The 17,932-nt window shown below is 35.9% G+C and overlaps 1 protein-coding gene across 2 annotated transcripts in view; it reads left to right on the top strand.

The window, feature by feature from the left end:
* The window catches only part of LOC148950693 (pleckstrin homology domain-containing family J member 1-like), a 29,936-nt gene extending 14,208 nt beyond the window's left edge, over nt 1–15,728 (top strand). The window contains exons 2-3 of one of the 2 annotated variants that reach the window (XM_089091716.1): nt 11,837–11,884; nt 15,114–15,728. In XM_089091716.1, coding sequence (XP_088947842.1) covers nt 15,125–15,631 — 507 coding nt within the window. In that variant the 5' untranslated portion in view covers nt 11,837–11,884; nt 15,114–15,124 and the 3' untranslated portion in view covers nt 15,632–15,728. The remainder of the gene's footprint in view (nt 1–11,836; nt 11,885–15,113) is intronic. The other variant, XM_089091717.1, reaches the window with a different exon arrangement.
* The last annotated feature ends 2,204 nt before the right edge of the window (nt 15,729–17,932 follow it).

The following is a 17,932-nucleotide window of genomic DNA, read 5'->3' as shown; positions in this document are numbered from 1 at the left end:
GAAAAAGAGTTTGTAGAGTATCTCCTAAAATGTCAGCTGATGAATCACGGCCTCACTCCGAAAGAAGCGAGGAAACTTGCCTTTGAATGGGGCAAATTGATTGGCGTCGAAACGCCGGATAGCTGGGTGCAAGACGACATAGCTGGGGTTGACTGGTTCTCAGGCTTTATGAAACGAAACCCAGAGCTATCTATTCGTAAGCCTGAAAATACCAGCCAGGCAAGGGCTGCTGGCTTCAATCCAGTGGTTGTGAATCTGTTCTTCGACAACCTGCAGAAACTCTACGAAAAATTCAAGTTCCCACCAAACCGTATCTGGAACTGTGATGAAACTGGGGTTCCTACTGTATTGCCAGCTCCAAAAGTAATCGCAAGGAAAGGATCAAAGCAAGTTTCCCAGACAGTGTCAGCAGAAAGTCGGGAAATTTTTACAATGCTCGGGTTTATTTCAGCCACTGGTCAAGCTCTTCCCCCCTTTTTTATATTCCCACGGGTGAATATAAACGACCAGTTTTTTGAGAAGGCCCCCAGGATGTCTCGGGCTTTCTCACCCTAGTGGTTGGATGACTTCCATCAATTTTGTTGCTTCTATTGAGCACTTCATCAAGCTGGTGAAGCCATCGAAAGAAGATCCTGTGCTATTGCTACTTGACAGCCACGATAGCCATGTTTCGGTGGAATTAGTGTGGCTGTGCAAAGACAATTGAGCCCAGCTCCTGACCTTTCCTTCCCATTGTTCCCACCGCTTACAGCCATTGGACGTCTCTGTCTATGGACCATTCAAGTTTGCGATGAGAGAATCACTGAACACCTGGCTGCAGATCCATCCAGGTCAACGAATTACGATTCATGAGACTGCCCAGCTCTACAAAGAACCATTCCTTTGCAAGTTCAACCCAGAAAATATAACGGTTAGTTTCACGAAAGCTGGAATTTGGCCCTTCAACAGAAGTGTATTTCAACAGTACTTTCTGAGGTAGACTTTCTACCTGCTGAGGTGACAAATCGTCCACCCCCGGACGATTCGTTACTCGATATGGAGCCAATACCCTCTCCCTCTCCTCCTTCACCTTCTTGTCCCCAAAGCGAGCTAGGAAAACAGACTCCTGAAGCAGTAACACCCTATCCAAGAGCAGATATGACAAAGCCCAGAAGGAATGCGAGAAAGCAAGGTCGAACTCGTATTCTTACTGATACACCCGAAACAGATTCTTTAGAAGCTGCAGCACGAGCGAGAAAGGAAAAGCAGAGTAAAAAGCCTATACCCAAGCAGGCCAAGCAGCCCACTGCCAAGAAAAGAAAGCAAATTGAATCTCCAGTGGAAAGTAGTGGTGATGACGTTGAACTTAACGACAATTCATCTGACGATTCTCTGCAACTCTATGAGGCTGATAAGGATGACGTAGACAAGGACATTCAAGCCGGAGACTTTGTTCTTGTCAAGTTCGAGTATGGAAAGAAGAAAGCCCTTGTGTATTATGTTGGCGAAGTTCTTGATGTTGTAGAAAAGCAGTTTGCGAGGGTTAACTTTCTTCGGAAACAAGGGGACAAATTCATGTTTCCACAGCTTCCCGATATTGCTGAGATAGACATTACCAACATAGAGCCGAAGCTTCCTATCCCCTTTTCATCTAGTGGAACCGGTCATGCAGTTCAAGGGCTTGTTTTTGGTTGTAAACTTTCGATATACGCTTTAAATTGACAATTCTAGTTGAAACACAGATACCCGTGCAATGTTCCTGGCTGATTTTTTTATGCGATTTTGAGTTTTCATATGATTTTGAGTGATTATGTAACATTTTACACGAATGTTCTGTATTTGGATAAAGTTTAATTGCGTCCAAGGTCGCCCCGTACCTGTCCCATTTCACCCTGTGTACAGGGCGAAACTGGACACTTGACAGGGTTCTAATTTCATGGTACTCACGCTTCAGAGTGATCTAAAATCTGGAAAAATTTCACTATTATTTGCGAGACTTATACCTTTCTAACGACCCACACTAAATTGTTTTATGTCAATCCAGTACCTAGTTATGCTTGGAAAACTAAAAAGTGTCCAAGTTCGCCCCGTTCTCCCCTATATGCCAATTCAGGGTTAGGTTAGGTTGGGTTAGGTGATGTTAGGTATAGCCTATATAGGGGGGGCTGAAATTTATTTCCAATAGAAATGCTTATTATATTTGTAATCAGCATAAAAAAAGGCATCAAATGGTGTATTCACTTTATTCCTAACTCAATAATATGATTTGGTAGATATTGACCAATCCTTTGCATCACAGAAAAAGTTTTAATACAGCTTGTTTTCTTAAAATTAATTTAAAAGAATTAAGCGCTAAGATTATACAGAATTTTCACTGTTTTGAGGAAGTATACCTAGTAGCATGGTTCAGATTTTATTTGTCTACATCTTCTAACTCCCTCACCTGCCTCCAAAGAATTAAGGTAATGATGCCCTTTTCTACAATTACATGTGCCCAAGACTCCATCAGTGGAATCAACTTGTCAATTTGGTTAATTATTGGCACCCATATCACCCCCTTCAAGATTTCACTCTAGATCCCCCTTTGGCTACACCTGCTGGATTTGTACTGAATTTTTGGCCATTTTATCATATCAAAATTCACTTTTTTAGCTTTGGGAACAGATTGAAATGCATTGATTTTACATATCAATCCATTTTTTTATGGTTATTGGAGAGGAAATAAAAATTTGTGAGGTTTTTTATTTGCTCTTCTGACCCCCTGTAGATTTACATGTAGGGCCTATGGTGCATATAACATGTATTACATACACATTACTTGTATGGTACCATACAAGCTGGTAAAATTAGAATATACAAGATTTTGAAGGTTCACCTCCTAGAAAAAAGGTAAAAATTAAATTTGGAGTCACAGACAGATACTTCCATTGATTGTTAGAATTCATGATAAACCTTTTCAAAGAGAAGATAGAACTAGCCTTCCAAAATATCCCAAGTCACCAGAGAATCTCATATAATTAGGACGTTAACAAAATGATAAGCCAGAAAATTCAGAGCTCTTCCAAATCTCTTTATCTACTGCCCTTAGGGATGCACTGAGACATAGAAATTACAATTTATCTCACTGTAGACCATTGAAACTCAGCTTTAAGGTGCACAGGGATAATTTGGTATTTCTGAAGATTAAGAGCAAAGCAATGATTCTCTGTATGGAAAAAGACCTGTAGAATAGGCACGTAAGCCCTTTCCGTTGCCAATGTGCATCAACAGTTGAAATTATTCAGCATCTTCTGTTTGAATGCTGAAAATTGACAACAATCTCTTCTAAGCTTACTAGGACAACAAGGACCCTGGGAATTCCAAAAGATTTCAAGCTGTTGCTAGAAGTAGACCTTCTAGTCCATGAAGAGAGGTGGATTTTTAATGAGATATTTAGAAGTGTTGACAAGCTGAAGAAGGGGAAACTCTTGTTGCAAGAGCTCTAGCAGCATTTACCAAGTATTATACAGTTAAACTGCAGGGGAAATATTGCAGGATCTTACACTTCCCTTGTTTTCCCCTTTGTGAAGAAGCCAAAGTTTTTGTTTTTTCTTTAGAAGAACAAAAGACAAAACTCCATGCCATGGAGGAGAGGATGTGAGGACAACCAAGTAACCATGCAACCAGCTTCAAAGCCATAACAACCCTGAATCATGCAAGTCCAGGTGCTATTTGCCAAAGAAGAAGAATAAAATGGCAGCAATTTATTTTATTAACATTTTTTCTTTAGATATGGTCAACTACAGCAAATTTACCTCTTTTGTGCTTATTTTTTATAAAGCCAATTTGAAAATGAAACAGACAAGGTGTCCAAAGAAGGGTCCATGGACATGCATTACATAATCATTGTTGCAGTCATGGTTGCATAACCATGGACATAATCTTTACCCTCCCCTGTGTATAAATATATAGCCAAAATTGCATATTTGTCATGAATTTTCTGTTTCTTGATTTCACTTGTCTGTTTCTTGATTTCACCTGTCTGATTTCATCTGTCTGTACACTGATACCCAACAAATTTACCACCAAATATTATGTTATTGCTGCCAAAACAGCACGCTTTTGTATGTATTCTAGGAGTATATAGTGTATATAGTGTATATGGTGGACTTATGTTTTATCCATCAGAGGGAGGGGGTGGGCTAAAGTAAAGCAATGCACGAATAGCAATAAGATAGGTAAGTATTTATTATTGTTCTAGAGTAGTTTTCAGAATTTTCAATGACCACTTTCTATTGGCAAATAATAAGGAATAAGGTTTGAACTGTAAGGGTTCACAATAGAATTTATAAAGGAAGCAAATCCTAGTTTGCTAGCTAGTATGCAGCAACATGCTGCTAACACACATTATGTCAACCAAACCAAAAACAAGCTCTCTGCTTGCCCTTTTTTTTTATTTCTTTTTTCATCACTTTTATACTATTATTATTTTTTTAATTGTGCTGGTTTTCAAGTATAACTCACTGTGTAGACACCCTCTGTAAATATACCAATTTTGTACAATTAGGATTAATGTATGTGTATAGCCTATATGTTACTGTGACTGTCCAAAATTGGTGAATGTCAACATTCACTGGTGCATCTCCGAAATACCTTTTTTTCTCCTTGGATTTAGTCAGCGTTTGCAATCGACCTTTTCAACTTAGTGCAATGTTTGGTGATGACGGGTTAGGTTGAGTTTTTATGCCATTTTTGAAATTTATAGCCTAATTTAAACTAACTTTAACTTTTACAATCAAAGCTTGCATAAGACTGAAAAAGCTGATTTGTAAAGGTAATTGGATCCAAGCCACGTTAAAGGAATTTCAGACATTCACCAGCAAATGCTGACATTAACCAGATTTTGGATATTCAGAGTAACATTTATATGTGCCTATATAAATGATGGAGCCAAAAATTGCTGTGCACGGACCTTAATTGCTGTGAGCTGTGAATGAAGGCAATTAAGGTATGTTTGGAAAAAGCATACAAATGTCCATGGTGTAGTGTTTTCACCTTTTACCTAGCAAAGTAATCTAAAAAACTCTAAATTTACTGCCCCATTAGGGGGTTGGGTTGGACAGAAATCACAACAGCAGTGATGATTATATTTAGAAAGAGAATTGAAGAGAGAATCTTCTGATAATTTCTTTTTTTCTTGGTGAATACTGCCCTATGATATGCCTTTACCAATTCTGGTTTGAGCTTACTTTTCTTTGACTCTAGGTATCAATAACACAACTCCAATGATTTGACTAGGATTTACAGCTATATTAGGGTTGCAGCTATATTAGGAATCTGAGCAGAAGGCTCAGATGGTTTGGGCAGGTTATGCGGCTCCCAAGTCAGTACCTGATCCATCAGTCTTTTGAATTTAAGCCCCTCCCCCATTGGAAGAAACGCCAAGGTGGCCAAAATAAATCTCTGCATGCCACAATGAAGAAAGACCTCGAGCCTTTGGGAGATTTCAGGAAGTAGCCTACAGACGCAATTGGGATAAATCATGGTTGGAAATCCTCTACCCCCATACAGAAGACTGAAGTCAGTGGCAGAAAATGGTCCATTATATCCTCAGTGCTGAGTTGTGCTGAACACCTATACCTCACCACGAGTACAAGTAAGATTGCAGTTGCCATGGTAGCAACAATCATATTTGGAAACAGTGTTAAGAAGAGAATTCATTGGTACTACTCTTTTTTTTTTATTATAATTTTAGCTCATAAGCAGCCATGCACAAGTCTGTTAGCCATTCATGCCCCCTCCCCTCATTGGTGTTGAATATAGCCCAAGACTATATAAAGAAGTCTGCTGATTTATTAAGTTTGTACTAATCCTTATGGTTATTTTTTCCTTTTTTTTGGTCAACAGTTTGCTGAGAATACCAAATACAGCCAATTATATCCAGCCTTGTTTGAAGGAGGGAGGTGATGGGGTAAATTCACAATGGTAGCTACTAGTATATTCAGAGATATTATTGAAAGGCACATTAAATAATATATTCATGTTTGAGCTAGCCAATTGATATGACAGAAATTGACCTGTAAAATTTGAATTGAATAACAGAGGGCCCATATATTAGAATCCCATGCTTGGAGAGTTTTCAGGATTTGTTTAGCCGGTTTGGTTTTACTTAATTGGATTGAGAAATTGTAATGCTATAGATTTAAGACTTTTATATTATATTCAGAAAGATTATTGAAAGGCACATTAAATAATACATTTGTGTTTTAGCTAGCCAATTGATATGAAAGAAATTGACCTGTAAATTTTGAATTGAATGACAGAAGGCCCATATATTAGAATACCATGCTTGGAGAGTTTTAAAGCTTTGTTTAGCCTGTTTGGTTTTACTAGATTGGATTGAGAAATTGTAATGCTATAAATTTAAGACTTTTAGTAAAGGCAGGCACACTTAGCAGCCCCCACCCCTGGGGTGTAAGAGGGGACTCATCAGGTGAGACCTATACCAATTTTAACTTGTAATTTGCCTACAGTAACCAATCCTTGGGTTTACGCCACTGCTACTGTTGATGCTTGATGTTTTGTGCTGGTTGCTTTTTATTCTTCAAATTTTACAATCCCCTGCTTTGCTATTTGAAATTTATTACTAGATTGTGGACATTATCCTGCCTTATATCCAAACTGTCTTATGCCACTGCTTATTCTGTTCCTGTTTTGTTGTTTACTTCAGATAAGAAATGAAAAGTCAACTCAAGCCACCTCGTGAATTAAGGTCTGATAGCTCAATCCAATTCTCTGGATCAAAATCTGTTTCAGAGCAACTACTCATGCTCACTAACCACATAAATAGCATAAAAATCAAACATAAAATGCTAGCAGATTCACTGCAACCTGGCAACCTTAAATCTTCAGTGGAAGGGTTACTTGAGGACCTTATAGAGGCTAAGATCTCTTCCCAGGTCGATGAGGCAGTGGTTAAAATGAAAGAGGAACAGACATTCATGCAACATAATGGCAGTATCTCTTCAGAAAAGCTGGATGCAATCAAGCAGGAGGTGTATGCTGGCCTCAACCTAGATCTTAGTAATCTAGTGGATAAAACCCTTGAAAGCTATAGCCGACGCATATTTTCTGTTGAATCTTCTTTGGCTACTTTAGAGTCATCCATGATAGACCTTAAAAACTCTTTTCAGCCTATCCAGTCCAACCTGGCTAGATTAAATGACCGTTTTGAACAGCAGGCTTTGAGCAACCTGATAATGAGATTCGGGAAATCACTCATGTCAAACAAGAAACATCACTCAATTCTTCGTCCAATTGCACCAACCCACAAACTCACCAGGCATCAGAACAGACTGCAACCCGTCAAGTGCCGAACGAACTTAAATGCATTGTAAAAATAGCATAATTTAGCGTTCAGTTTTGTTTGCTACGAAAGCTATTTGATTAAACAAATACGAAAATGCGAACCAAATTATTGTCTTTGGGGTGAAAGAAGATACCTCCATTGAAAACACTGAAAGTCAATTCTTGTCACTATGTGCTGGAATTTTTTCTGATATACCAATTATTTAGTCTTATGTTGTATCAATCAAAAGAATTGGCATATCATCTGCAAAACCCAGACCCATAATTGTAGAATTTCGAAACTTACGAGTTCCTCAACTGCTTCTCAGACAAAAGAAGGATTTGAAAGGATGAGGGATTCTATTTTCTGAGACGCTTACAAAACCACGCTTACAACTTCTTTCATATGCCAAGTCAAAGCTTGGCTTACGTAATGTTTGGTCCAGTAAAGGTGATATCCTGTATAAAACTCAATCTGGAAGAGTGTTTAAGTTTAATAATCAGAATGAAATTGATTTATGTGCTGCAAACGCAGAAAATTAAAGTGATGGATTTAGATTTATTTTGTTATAATGTATCGCATTGTTTCTGTAGGAATTTACTTCATGTTCTTAAAATATTCCTCTATTATTCTTTACTGTCCTCACATAATTTTGACTGGTACCATATTACACTTTGTGCCAATAGTTTGGATGATATGTCCCCTCCCACTAATATTTCTATATGTTTGTTTGTGATTCTGTCACCTTCTTGTTGCCTGATTTACATTATATTGTTGTCATGTCAATATACTTGTAATCCCCATAATGTCAACTGGTCACACATTATAGTTTGTGCCAATACTTATAATAATATGTGCCTTCCCACTGATTTTTCTTTATGTTTGTTTATGATCCTTTCACCATCATGTAGCTTGGCTTCTATAATGTTTTTGTTTGTCTATAATTTTTGTCATTTCAGCATAATTGCAGCTCATATAATCTTGACTGGTTCCACATTATACTTGGGGCATAGTGCCATGCCACTATTATTTTCTTAACTAGGTTAGTGATCCTATTGCCTTACTGTAGCCTGAATTCTATCATATTTTTCTAATGTCAGCACACATGCAACTCACATAATTTTGACTGGTCCCATATTATACTTTGGGCCAATATTTTGAATAATATATGCCATCTCATTGATATTTCTTATCTTTGTTTGTGATCCTATCACCCTTGTGTACCCTGAATTCTATCATATTTTTTTCATGTCAGTATTTATGCAGCTCTCATAATTTCTTACTACCCATATTATGCTTTGTGCTAATATTTGGAATAATATGTGTCATTCCATTGATATTTATGTGTGATCCTATCACCTTCAGGTAGGCTGACTACTATTATATTTTTTTTCATGTCAGCCTACTTACAGCTTACATAATTTATACTGGTCCCACATTATAAATTGGGCCAATACTTTGAATAAAATGAGCCATCCTACTGATATCTCTTTATGCTTGTTTGTGATCCTCTCACCTTCATGTAGCCTAATTTTTATTATTTGTTTGTTCGTCCAGCACACCTGCATCTCATGCAATAGCAACTGGTGTCATATTATACTTCGGTCCAATACTTTGGATAATTTGTGCCATCCCACTGATATTTCTATGTGTGCATTTATTATGTGTGATAATTATGGGTGATTTTCTCTTTTCTTTTGAATTCTTCTATTCTTAATTCAGTTATATTTGATCAACCAAGTAAGGCTGGTAAACAGGATACTAACACGCTTGACCCTCTCCTTGAATCTATGGTTAATTCCAGCTCCAATTATCACACTACCATTGATTATTGTGATAAAATTATACCCTCACTGTCTTTAAATAGTAGCTTCAATGTATTTTGTTTGAACAAGCGTGGGATAAGAGATAAGGGGGATTGCCTGAAATTGTGTTTGTGGTCTGATAATTCTTGCTCTTTTGATGTAATAGGTTTAACAGAAACATGGTTATCTGATGGTGAAAATTTTACAGCCTATGATATGCATGGTTATGTTGCTGTCCATATCCCCAGAATGGTAACAAAGTGCTCAGGGGGTATTGATATTGAGTTTAGAAGAAGGTTTGACCTTGAATCCTTGTTTACATCAGTAGTGTCAAATAGTAGGACAGTTTATTCTCTTGTTATTGATCTGAAAAGCCAGTTTGCATGTGACACTGTTTGTTTGTTTGTTTTATAAGCCCCCTCCTTTTCCAACACATTTGTTCTGTGATTTGCTTGATCAACTTTCTTGTGTGGGGTCTTTCTCTAAAAAACTTATTTGTGTTTTGGGAGATTTTAATTGTAATATATTAAATATTGGATCAAGTGATGAATGTGACCATCTCTTTGATGTGCTTTCTTCTTCTGGTCTACTTCCTTCAATTTTTTTTCCTTCTCGTGTTGACCCTACTAGAAATTCTGCCACTTTAATAGACATTATTTTCATTTCTCATTCTTCTAATTTGAAGTTTACTTCTGGTCTTGTTTTCACTGATCTTTCTGATCACTTCCCTATTTATGTTTCACTTTTTGTGCCTCAAACTGAGATTGCTGTGGATGAGTGGGGTGAGTCTTCTTTTAGAACTTCCACAGATAAAGAAATTTCTAATTTAATACATAGTCTTCAGGGTAATGATTGGTCTAGTGTTCTTGAATCTAATGATGTTGATTGTGCAACGAATTTATTTTTGTGTCGTATGGGAGCTCTGTTGGATAAGCATTTTCCTCTTAGAAAGAGGAATTTCATACCCAAATGTCCATAGATGTCTAGAGGTCTGATCAATGTTACACATAGGAAGGCGTCTCTGTTGAAGGCTGCATGTAAAAGTAAGACACAGTATGATCTTTTGAAGTATAAACTTTATAAAAATGTGCTTACTTCTTCAGTACGTGCAGCCAAAAAGATCTATTTTTCGCATCGAATTGATGAGTGTAAGGGTTTCCGAAAGGTTTGGACTGTAGTTAATGAAGCTTTTTCCCGGAAGAAACTCAAACAGTCCCCTCCTTGTCGTTACAGGAAAGCTGATGGATCTTTCGTGGACAAAATTCTTCAGCCAGCGCCTTCAATTCGTATTTCACCTCACTTCCTTCAGTTCCTAGTCCACCCTACAGCAGAGTAAGTAGTTTTCCCTTAGCAGAAATTCATTTTTCCTTTTCCCATGCAGTGATACCGAAATTCCTAACATTATTTCTCAGCTTTCAAGTAGCCGTTCAGTTGATGGGTTTGGTTTGAGCTGTAATATTCTTAAAAAATTGTTCAGTTTGTTTCTAACCCCATCTCACACATAACTAACCTCTCTCTTTCTTCTCGTGTTTTTCCTCATTTATTTAAGGTTGCTAATGCTGTACCTTTGTTTAAAAAAGGTGATTCATCTCTAATTTTAAACTATAGACCTATTTCTCTCCTTCCTGTAATCTCTAAGGTTGTTGAAAAAGTAACGTATTGTAGACTCTCTTCATTGCATTTAGTACTAATACGACTGCAGAAAATTATCTCATAACTAACCATCAGTATGGCTTTCGTCCCAGTTTTTCTACCTTGCATGCACTTTCAGATGAACAGAGTTTGTGCGTGTTAATCTTGACAAGGGCTTGTGTGTTTTAGGTCTGTTTCTTGACTTTTCGAAGGCATTTGATATGGTCGTTCACTCTGAACTAAACTGAACTTTTGTCTAAACTATCTTCATTTGGAGTGCATCGAGTCCCACTTGAATGGTTTAGGTCTTAATTCTCAGGGAGATCTCAGTATGTTTCGGTTAATGGTACTTCTTCCTCTTCCTTGCCTATTTTGAAAGGTGTCCCACAGGGCTCTGGGCTTGGACCACTTTTGTTTTTTATTTATATTAATGATCTTGTTGATGGTCTTCATCCCCTTGTGCACCCTATTCTTTTTGCTGATGACAGTAACTTTTTCATTGCTGCAGTGGACCTGCCATCTGCCACTTCCCTAGCTAAACGTGTTCTTGAAAAAGTAAAAGATTGGTGCTGGTCAAATGCTATGACTATCAATAGCCAAAAAAGTGCCATTGTACAATTCAGGACCCCTTATCGTATGAGAGACGTAATGGAGCCAACCATCCTGAATTATGGGAATTCTATTATACTGCAAGCTACTATAGTGAAATTTCTTGGTGTGTATCTTGACTGTTTTCTTTCTTTTAAACCCCATATAACTCATACCCATTCCCTTGTCCTCCGCCAATCTTCAATGTTATACAGGGTTAACTCATTTCTTCCCACAGATGTTATGCTTTTTCTTTATTATGCTTTTATTTTTTTCCTACCTTTCTTATTGCTGTTCTGTCTGGGGTAGTACTAATAAATCTCTTCTCTGCTCACTTCAAAGAGCCCAAAATAGGGCAATGAAGGCTACTTTTCTTCTACCTCGTTTTTACCCTTCCTCTGATCTTTATAATGATACCGGAATAGCTCCACTGGATCGTATTGTGGGTAAAAGTTACCTTTATTTAGCACATTCTGCACATTTAGCACATTACCTTTATCTCTAGGTACACTTCCACCATCTCTGCAGCAGTTTTTCTTTCTGTCAGGCTCAGGTAGGTACTCTTCTTTTTTACGTAGCTCTTATCGCAGATTCATTTTACCTAAACGATCACCAACAGCAGGTCAGAGGTCTCCTGTTTATCAGGGTATTTTACTATGGACCTCTATCCCTCCTGATGTCCCTCTATTTTTTTCTGCCAAGGCAGTTTCTCACCGGGTTTTCCAGTATAGTAATTTTCCCCTTTTTTTTTTTTGCATTCCATCCAAATTTATATGTCTTTCTTTTCATTCAACATATTTTTCAGATTTTAATTTTTTTTTTATGTGCTTTATAATAGTTTCTTGTTTTGTTTTGTTGGCCCTTTACAAGCTGAGCTTCTTGGGCGTGTATAAACTTTACGTTTGTAATTGTTTGGTTTTTAGTATTAATAAATTGATTGATTGATTGATTGATTATATTAACTTACTAGCTACCATTCAATAAACCTTGCAGCTGTTTCTAAAAGTACCAATGGGTACCATTGCAATTTCCTTTGTAAACCCTTAAAGTGACTCCATGTTCCTTATTTTTCGCTGGTAAAGCTGAGGTAAGAAGCTTAACATTCGATTAAAAATTTAATGCTACGTTGATGTTTCTCAATCATCTGTTTCAAATGCATGGATTTCTTGTGATCAATGACAATTAACTTTTTACTTTTGTAATTTCTATATATTGCCAATATTATAATTAATATTATAATTATATATTATAATTATATATTGCCAATGTATAATTCCTTTTCGGAATTAAACACTGAAATATCCAAAGAGTACTGCTGCACGAATTTAAAAACTCTTCCAAAATAAAATAAACGCAATCATGACAATTGTACACCAGTCCCCGTCCCCTTCCTATTGCCTTGATATAGCCCTAATCTATTTACTAAAGTTTGTTAATCTTGTTGGTGGTTTTTCAACTGGTATTAGGGTATTCGACATTGTGAGCCAACTGTTTATGAGAAATCACACACACAAAAAAACAGAATTGGCAAGCTTTTGAAGATAGCCTATGTCTGTATCCAGGGATTCAGGGGGCTGGGACGCAATTGTCACGATAGTACTTATTATATTTAGAATGTGTGATTGAGTAGAAAACAAAATGGTTTTACATACCTCTGTTATTATAGAGTTTAGTTTATAACGTCTCAGCCCCCCGCCCCCCTCTCTCCACTTAGACAAATAGTTTGTGCTGAATTTTGATCATTCCATCACAAAGGAACCAGCTCTAGGTGTAAATAATTATTATTATATAACAGAAATAATATTCAAACTTATGGGCCTACATCATATTAGCCTCTACCATAGTTTTTTTTTTATTGATATAGTGTTTTTGTCTCCATATTTGATTTTTTTTAGAACTTGTACTTGAGAACAACTGCGATTTAGATATAATTTTGGTCATTTATTTATTTATTATTACTATTTATTTGTTTATTTACTATTATTTATTTGCTTATTTACTAGTTTATTTATTTATTTATGCTATTTTCTTGTATGTCAACTGTTAACTCTCGTTTTTTTTTCCTTGAAAAGCTTACAAATGTAAATCCAAAATACTCAGGGTTTTATTAGAACTTGTAATATTTTGATAACCTTAATTAAAAGGTTTTACCCATCATTATATATTTTCAATTTACTTCAATTATAAATCATAAATACTTAAATAATAAATTAATTTACCATTTGAGCAAATTGAGCTACATAAAAAGTGTCCGACCTGCACATATGAAGCTATAGTTCTGCAGAAAGGATAGAATTTTGTTGCTGCAACTATTTCTATTACAACTACTTATGCCACAACTACTTCAACTATGATCAGTGCCACAATACTCCATCGGAGCTACTTTTATTGGTGCTATTCCATCTAGGGCTACTACTACTACCATTCCTACAATGACTGCTCCTACCAGGATTACTACTACTGCAGATATCATAACTACTTCTGCCTCTGCTACTCCAAACCTGGCCACCCTCATCCTGACTGCTCTTGCTATGACTACTCTGTTACAACTACTTTTACCATGACTACTCATAGTACCATAGCTTTGGCTTCCATGTTTCTGCTATTGATTGGTGTTAATTATATAGTTACTCAGTCTTATTAGCCAAAATTACAACTGATAGTATAGAAATTAAAACAGTTCTTCCAATTGAAATAGAAAATTACATAAAACATTTATAACATAAACGATTTTCAAATATCCAATTGCAAATGTACTGGTGTGGAATAACATGGCTTTGGTGAACAAATTTAGGCTGAAGCATCAATGTCTCCCCCCCCACCCTTCCAAGAGTTGATTGTTTTAATAAATTGAGAATAAAACTAAATAGACAAATCCAGACGGATAGACAGTGAGAACAAACTTATGTAAAAACATGTTGATATAAAACACATGTAAAACATGTTGACGTAAAAACATCAACAATTTGATACAAAATTGTTGAGAAGTCTTTGAAATTTTGACATTTGAATTAATGCTTGCCAAAGGGGCTATGTGGATTTGTGTGATATTTTTTTTTCTTTACATAATTGTAATATATCAATACTAAGAAGTAGATATAAACCTGTCAGCAGCGTCAATCAGAGGATGAATTTGCCCCTCCCGAGACTTTGGCTCCTCCTAGATCTTGAAAATACCTCTTTTTGGTATTTTATTGGAAAAAACTCAAGTTGCCTCCGTTCCTACATTTTGAAAAATACAATTTCGCCCCCTCTCCTTATTTTAGTAAATTAACGCCACTGAACCCTGTGTGTAGACATGTATTTACTCATTTAAACTATGGATCGTTGCAAGCTCGTGAACCGCTCGAGATTCCGATGGGAGTTACCAGAGAGGACATAGTTGTTAACCTTATTACGAGCATCGATAATGGAGTAAGTTCTATTTTCCACCTCATAAATTCACGACATATAAATAAAGAATTAAGCAGTAGCGAAGGTTACTTTCAAACATACCTAAACATAGAAGGAAGTATCGTCCTCTGCTATGGTCATAAACCCTCTCTCCCAACTTAATACAGTTTTTGGACCCCTCTCAAAACTGAGTGTTGAGGGCAGGCCTTGACCGTTGTAAGGTTTTTAAGAGATAGCAGGGGCTAGACGTTATTTAGTTTATGAAGAATCTGGTGTGCTAGTAATTTTTTTGGGATTAATAATGTTTTTCCAGCCAAAACTGCAATATATTTGTATTTATTAGATCTGCTTTCTATTTTAAAATTCTGTTAAAACTTTCTTTTCATTAGGTATATTCATTATGAGATTTAACGAAAAGGAACTTTCTGTCATTGCTCTCCAACCCTGTGCATTTGAAGGAAAACTAAGTTTCAAAACCCATCATTTGGAAAAGCACCAAGAAGATACACCCACAGACCGTTACTTTAGATTCGTTGGAAACTGTTTATTTTACTTCCGTTGTGCTGCATCTGGCATTGAAAAAGTGCCATTAGGTGCTATATTCCTCGAACATTGCGAGGCTTTACAGTACACTGACAATACTTTTCCATTTTCGTTTTTATTGAAGTTTAATCTTGATATAGACAAACAGTACAATTTTGGCTGCAGTAGTATAAAAAGTGTTGACAAAAGGGTGAATACCATTAAAAGAGCTGGCTATGACCAACTTCGGAACCGATACGATTTCTTAAAGGGTCATATGGAGAGTAAAACAGGCGTACGACCTAAGCTAGGCTTAATTTCTGAAACAAACAATCAAGAAAGCTCAGAGAGCTTTACTAAATATGTCAACCTTATTGACCTGTGATAATTTGATAAATATAGTTATCCGTCCTCACTATAGACTATAAAATAGATGAGCCCCTAATAGACTACCGTGCATTAGTTTTGTTATTTGTTTAAAGCAGGGACCACTAGCTATTACTATTTGCTTCCGTTGTACGACCTTTCTTGTGAGATGTCTGGTGGCTGTTAACCTGGGAGCATCTTGCAATGTTGTTCAATATTTTCTGGGATCTATTAATTTAATAATTTAAAACTGTTTAAATCTGAAGTTGTGACTAATTATAGTTATTGATCATTAGCATTGATTATTTTTGTATTAGTAAGATCTGTTTTATTTAGTCAAATTATAAGGAAAATATGTTTCACCAGTCTGTTAGTAGCCTTTTAGTCGACAAATTAAGTTAATTAATAATTTTTTGTCTGGGTCACAACTTGTATGACATGTTTTCATTTTTATAGAATAGTCCAGAATTACTCATATGTAACATATATTAGACAGACTTTAAAAAACTTATTTCTATTTTTTTGTAATGTGAGGCGAACAAGGCACGCCCGCTTATGTTCTTAAGAAGGTTGACTAAGAATATAGAATTGACATAGGACCATTAATTTGCTTGAAATAACAGGCATAAGAGACCAATTTCGAATACAAACATCTCATTTTTGAAATGCTATCTTTCTTCTTTTTTTCCGCGTTATTTAGGCACTAATTTTTTTTAAGAGCGCTAATTAATTTCAAAATTTAACATGACAGAAGCGTCTACTTTTCTATCTTCTTGGGTCACTTTTACTCTTGACAATGTCGCCCTAGCAAGAAGTTTTCAAAAATATATTTCAGTTAAAAGAGCTGAAATTTGGAATTAATACCAAATTACTATTATTTGAGCAATATATTGGAATTGAAAGTTAATGATATTTAAATCTGAAATTGAGGTTATATACAACTTTGTCGTCATCAACTATTTAAAAAAAACTTCTTAAAACTAATGTATAAAACATTTTCCCTCATTGGATCTCTCTTACTTAAGATTCGTAATGCTTTTTTGTGCATACTTTAGGGCTAAGACCAAACAGTATGGTTAACTTATAAGAGTGGAAACTGGCGATAGAGTTGATAAAAAAAACCTATTAATGCCATCTAGCGTTTGGTGACACTTGGCATTTTTTTTTTTTTGTGTAATAATAAGAAAAATTAATTCAATTAGTGTGGTAATAAGTGTCTGGTCTCTGCACCTGACAGAAGAATGATTACAAAACTGGAAGAAAGGCCAATTGTCGCCAAACACTAGATGGTGCTCATAGCTTTTTCGACACTAACTCAAGTATCCACTCTTATAAGCTGCACATACTCTTTGGCAAAGACTTAAGTTATCTGGAAGTGGATTTTCGTAAACTTTAAAATAGGCATTGTCACAAATCTGATGAAGACCAACTGAAACTACAAATCATCAACTTTAAATAAAGCTAAACAATTTTGATAATACGTTACTACAGATTATAATTGTAATTACTAAAGCCCAAGACAGATGTGACTTAACTTTTACGTTCCTCAGGAATTGTCGGTTGTTATTAGTTGCCATTAAGTAATATGTTAGATAATCCTTATTGTGCCTTTCATATTAAATTTATGATGATCTTTGTATGTACAGATTTTAATTTACTTCGTATATATCGAGCGATATTAAAGCCATGATATAGGAGATGATTGTGTTGAGTATTTAAATAAAAACGAGGAACCTGTTCTTGGGTAAGATCTCACTTTCTTACCTTCTGTTCTCACCTTCTGTTCCTTCTGTCGTAAGTCATCGTGTCGGATACTTTTGTAGTTTTACAAGAGATCGAAAATAAGGGGTTGGAGCTCTTCAAAGGAACAGCTATTTTATTTTATGTGCATCTTGATTTCTCAAATATTTATATTAATTTTGTCAATAAAGAGGTAAACAATTTTTACAACAAAAAATTTTCAGGGGGCTTAGTGCTGCAGTGAGTTGTTAGTAGTGTAGCATACGAAACTCTGCTGGTGACCATTGGCGTCCATTCAGGAAAACTTAGGAGAGGGGGTAAAATTTGTTCGTATTTTCAAAAAAAATTTTCGTTGGGGACACTTGGCATTTTTTTCCCCTAGGGTAATAATAAGAACAGTTAATTTAATTTGTATAGATAGTAAAATTAGTGCACTAATAATTGTCTGATCTCAGTTCCTAATAGAAGTCAAGCTTTGCAATCGTTCTTCTGTTAGGAACTGAGATCAGACAATTATTAGTGCACTAATTTTACTACCTACACAAATTAAATTAACTGTTCTTATTATTACCCTAGGGGA

This window comes from Artemia sp. Qi Xiang Cuo, chromosome 7, assembly GCF_049724085.1.
Source record: "Artemia sp. Qi Xiang Cuo chromosome 7, ASM4972408v1, whole genome shotgun sequence".
Lineage (NCBI taxonomy): Eukaryota > Metazoa > Arthropoda > Branchiopoda > Anostraca > Artemiidae > Artemia > Artemia sp. Qi Xiang Cuo.
This window is presented reverse-complemented; position numbering and strand designations above follow the sequence as displayed.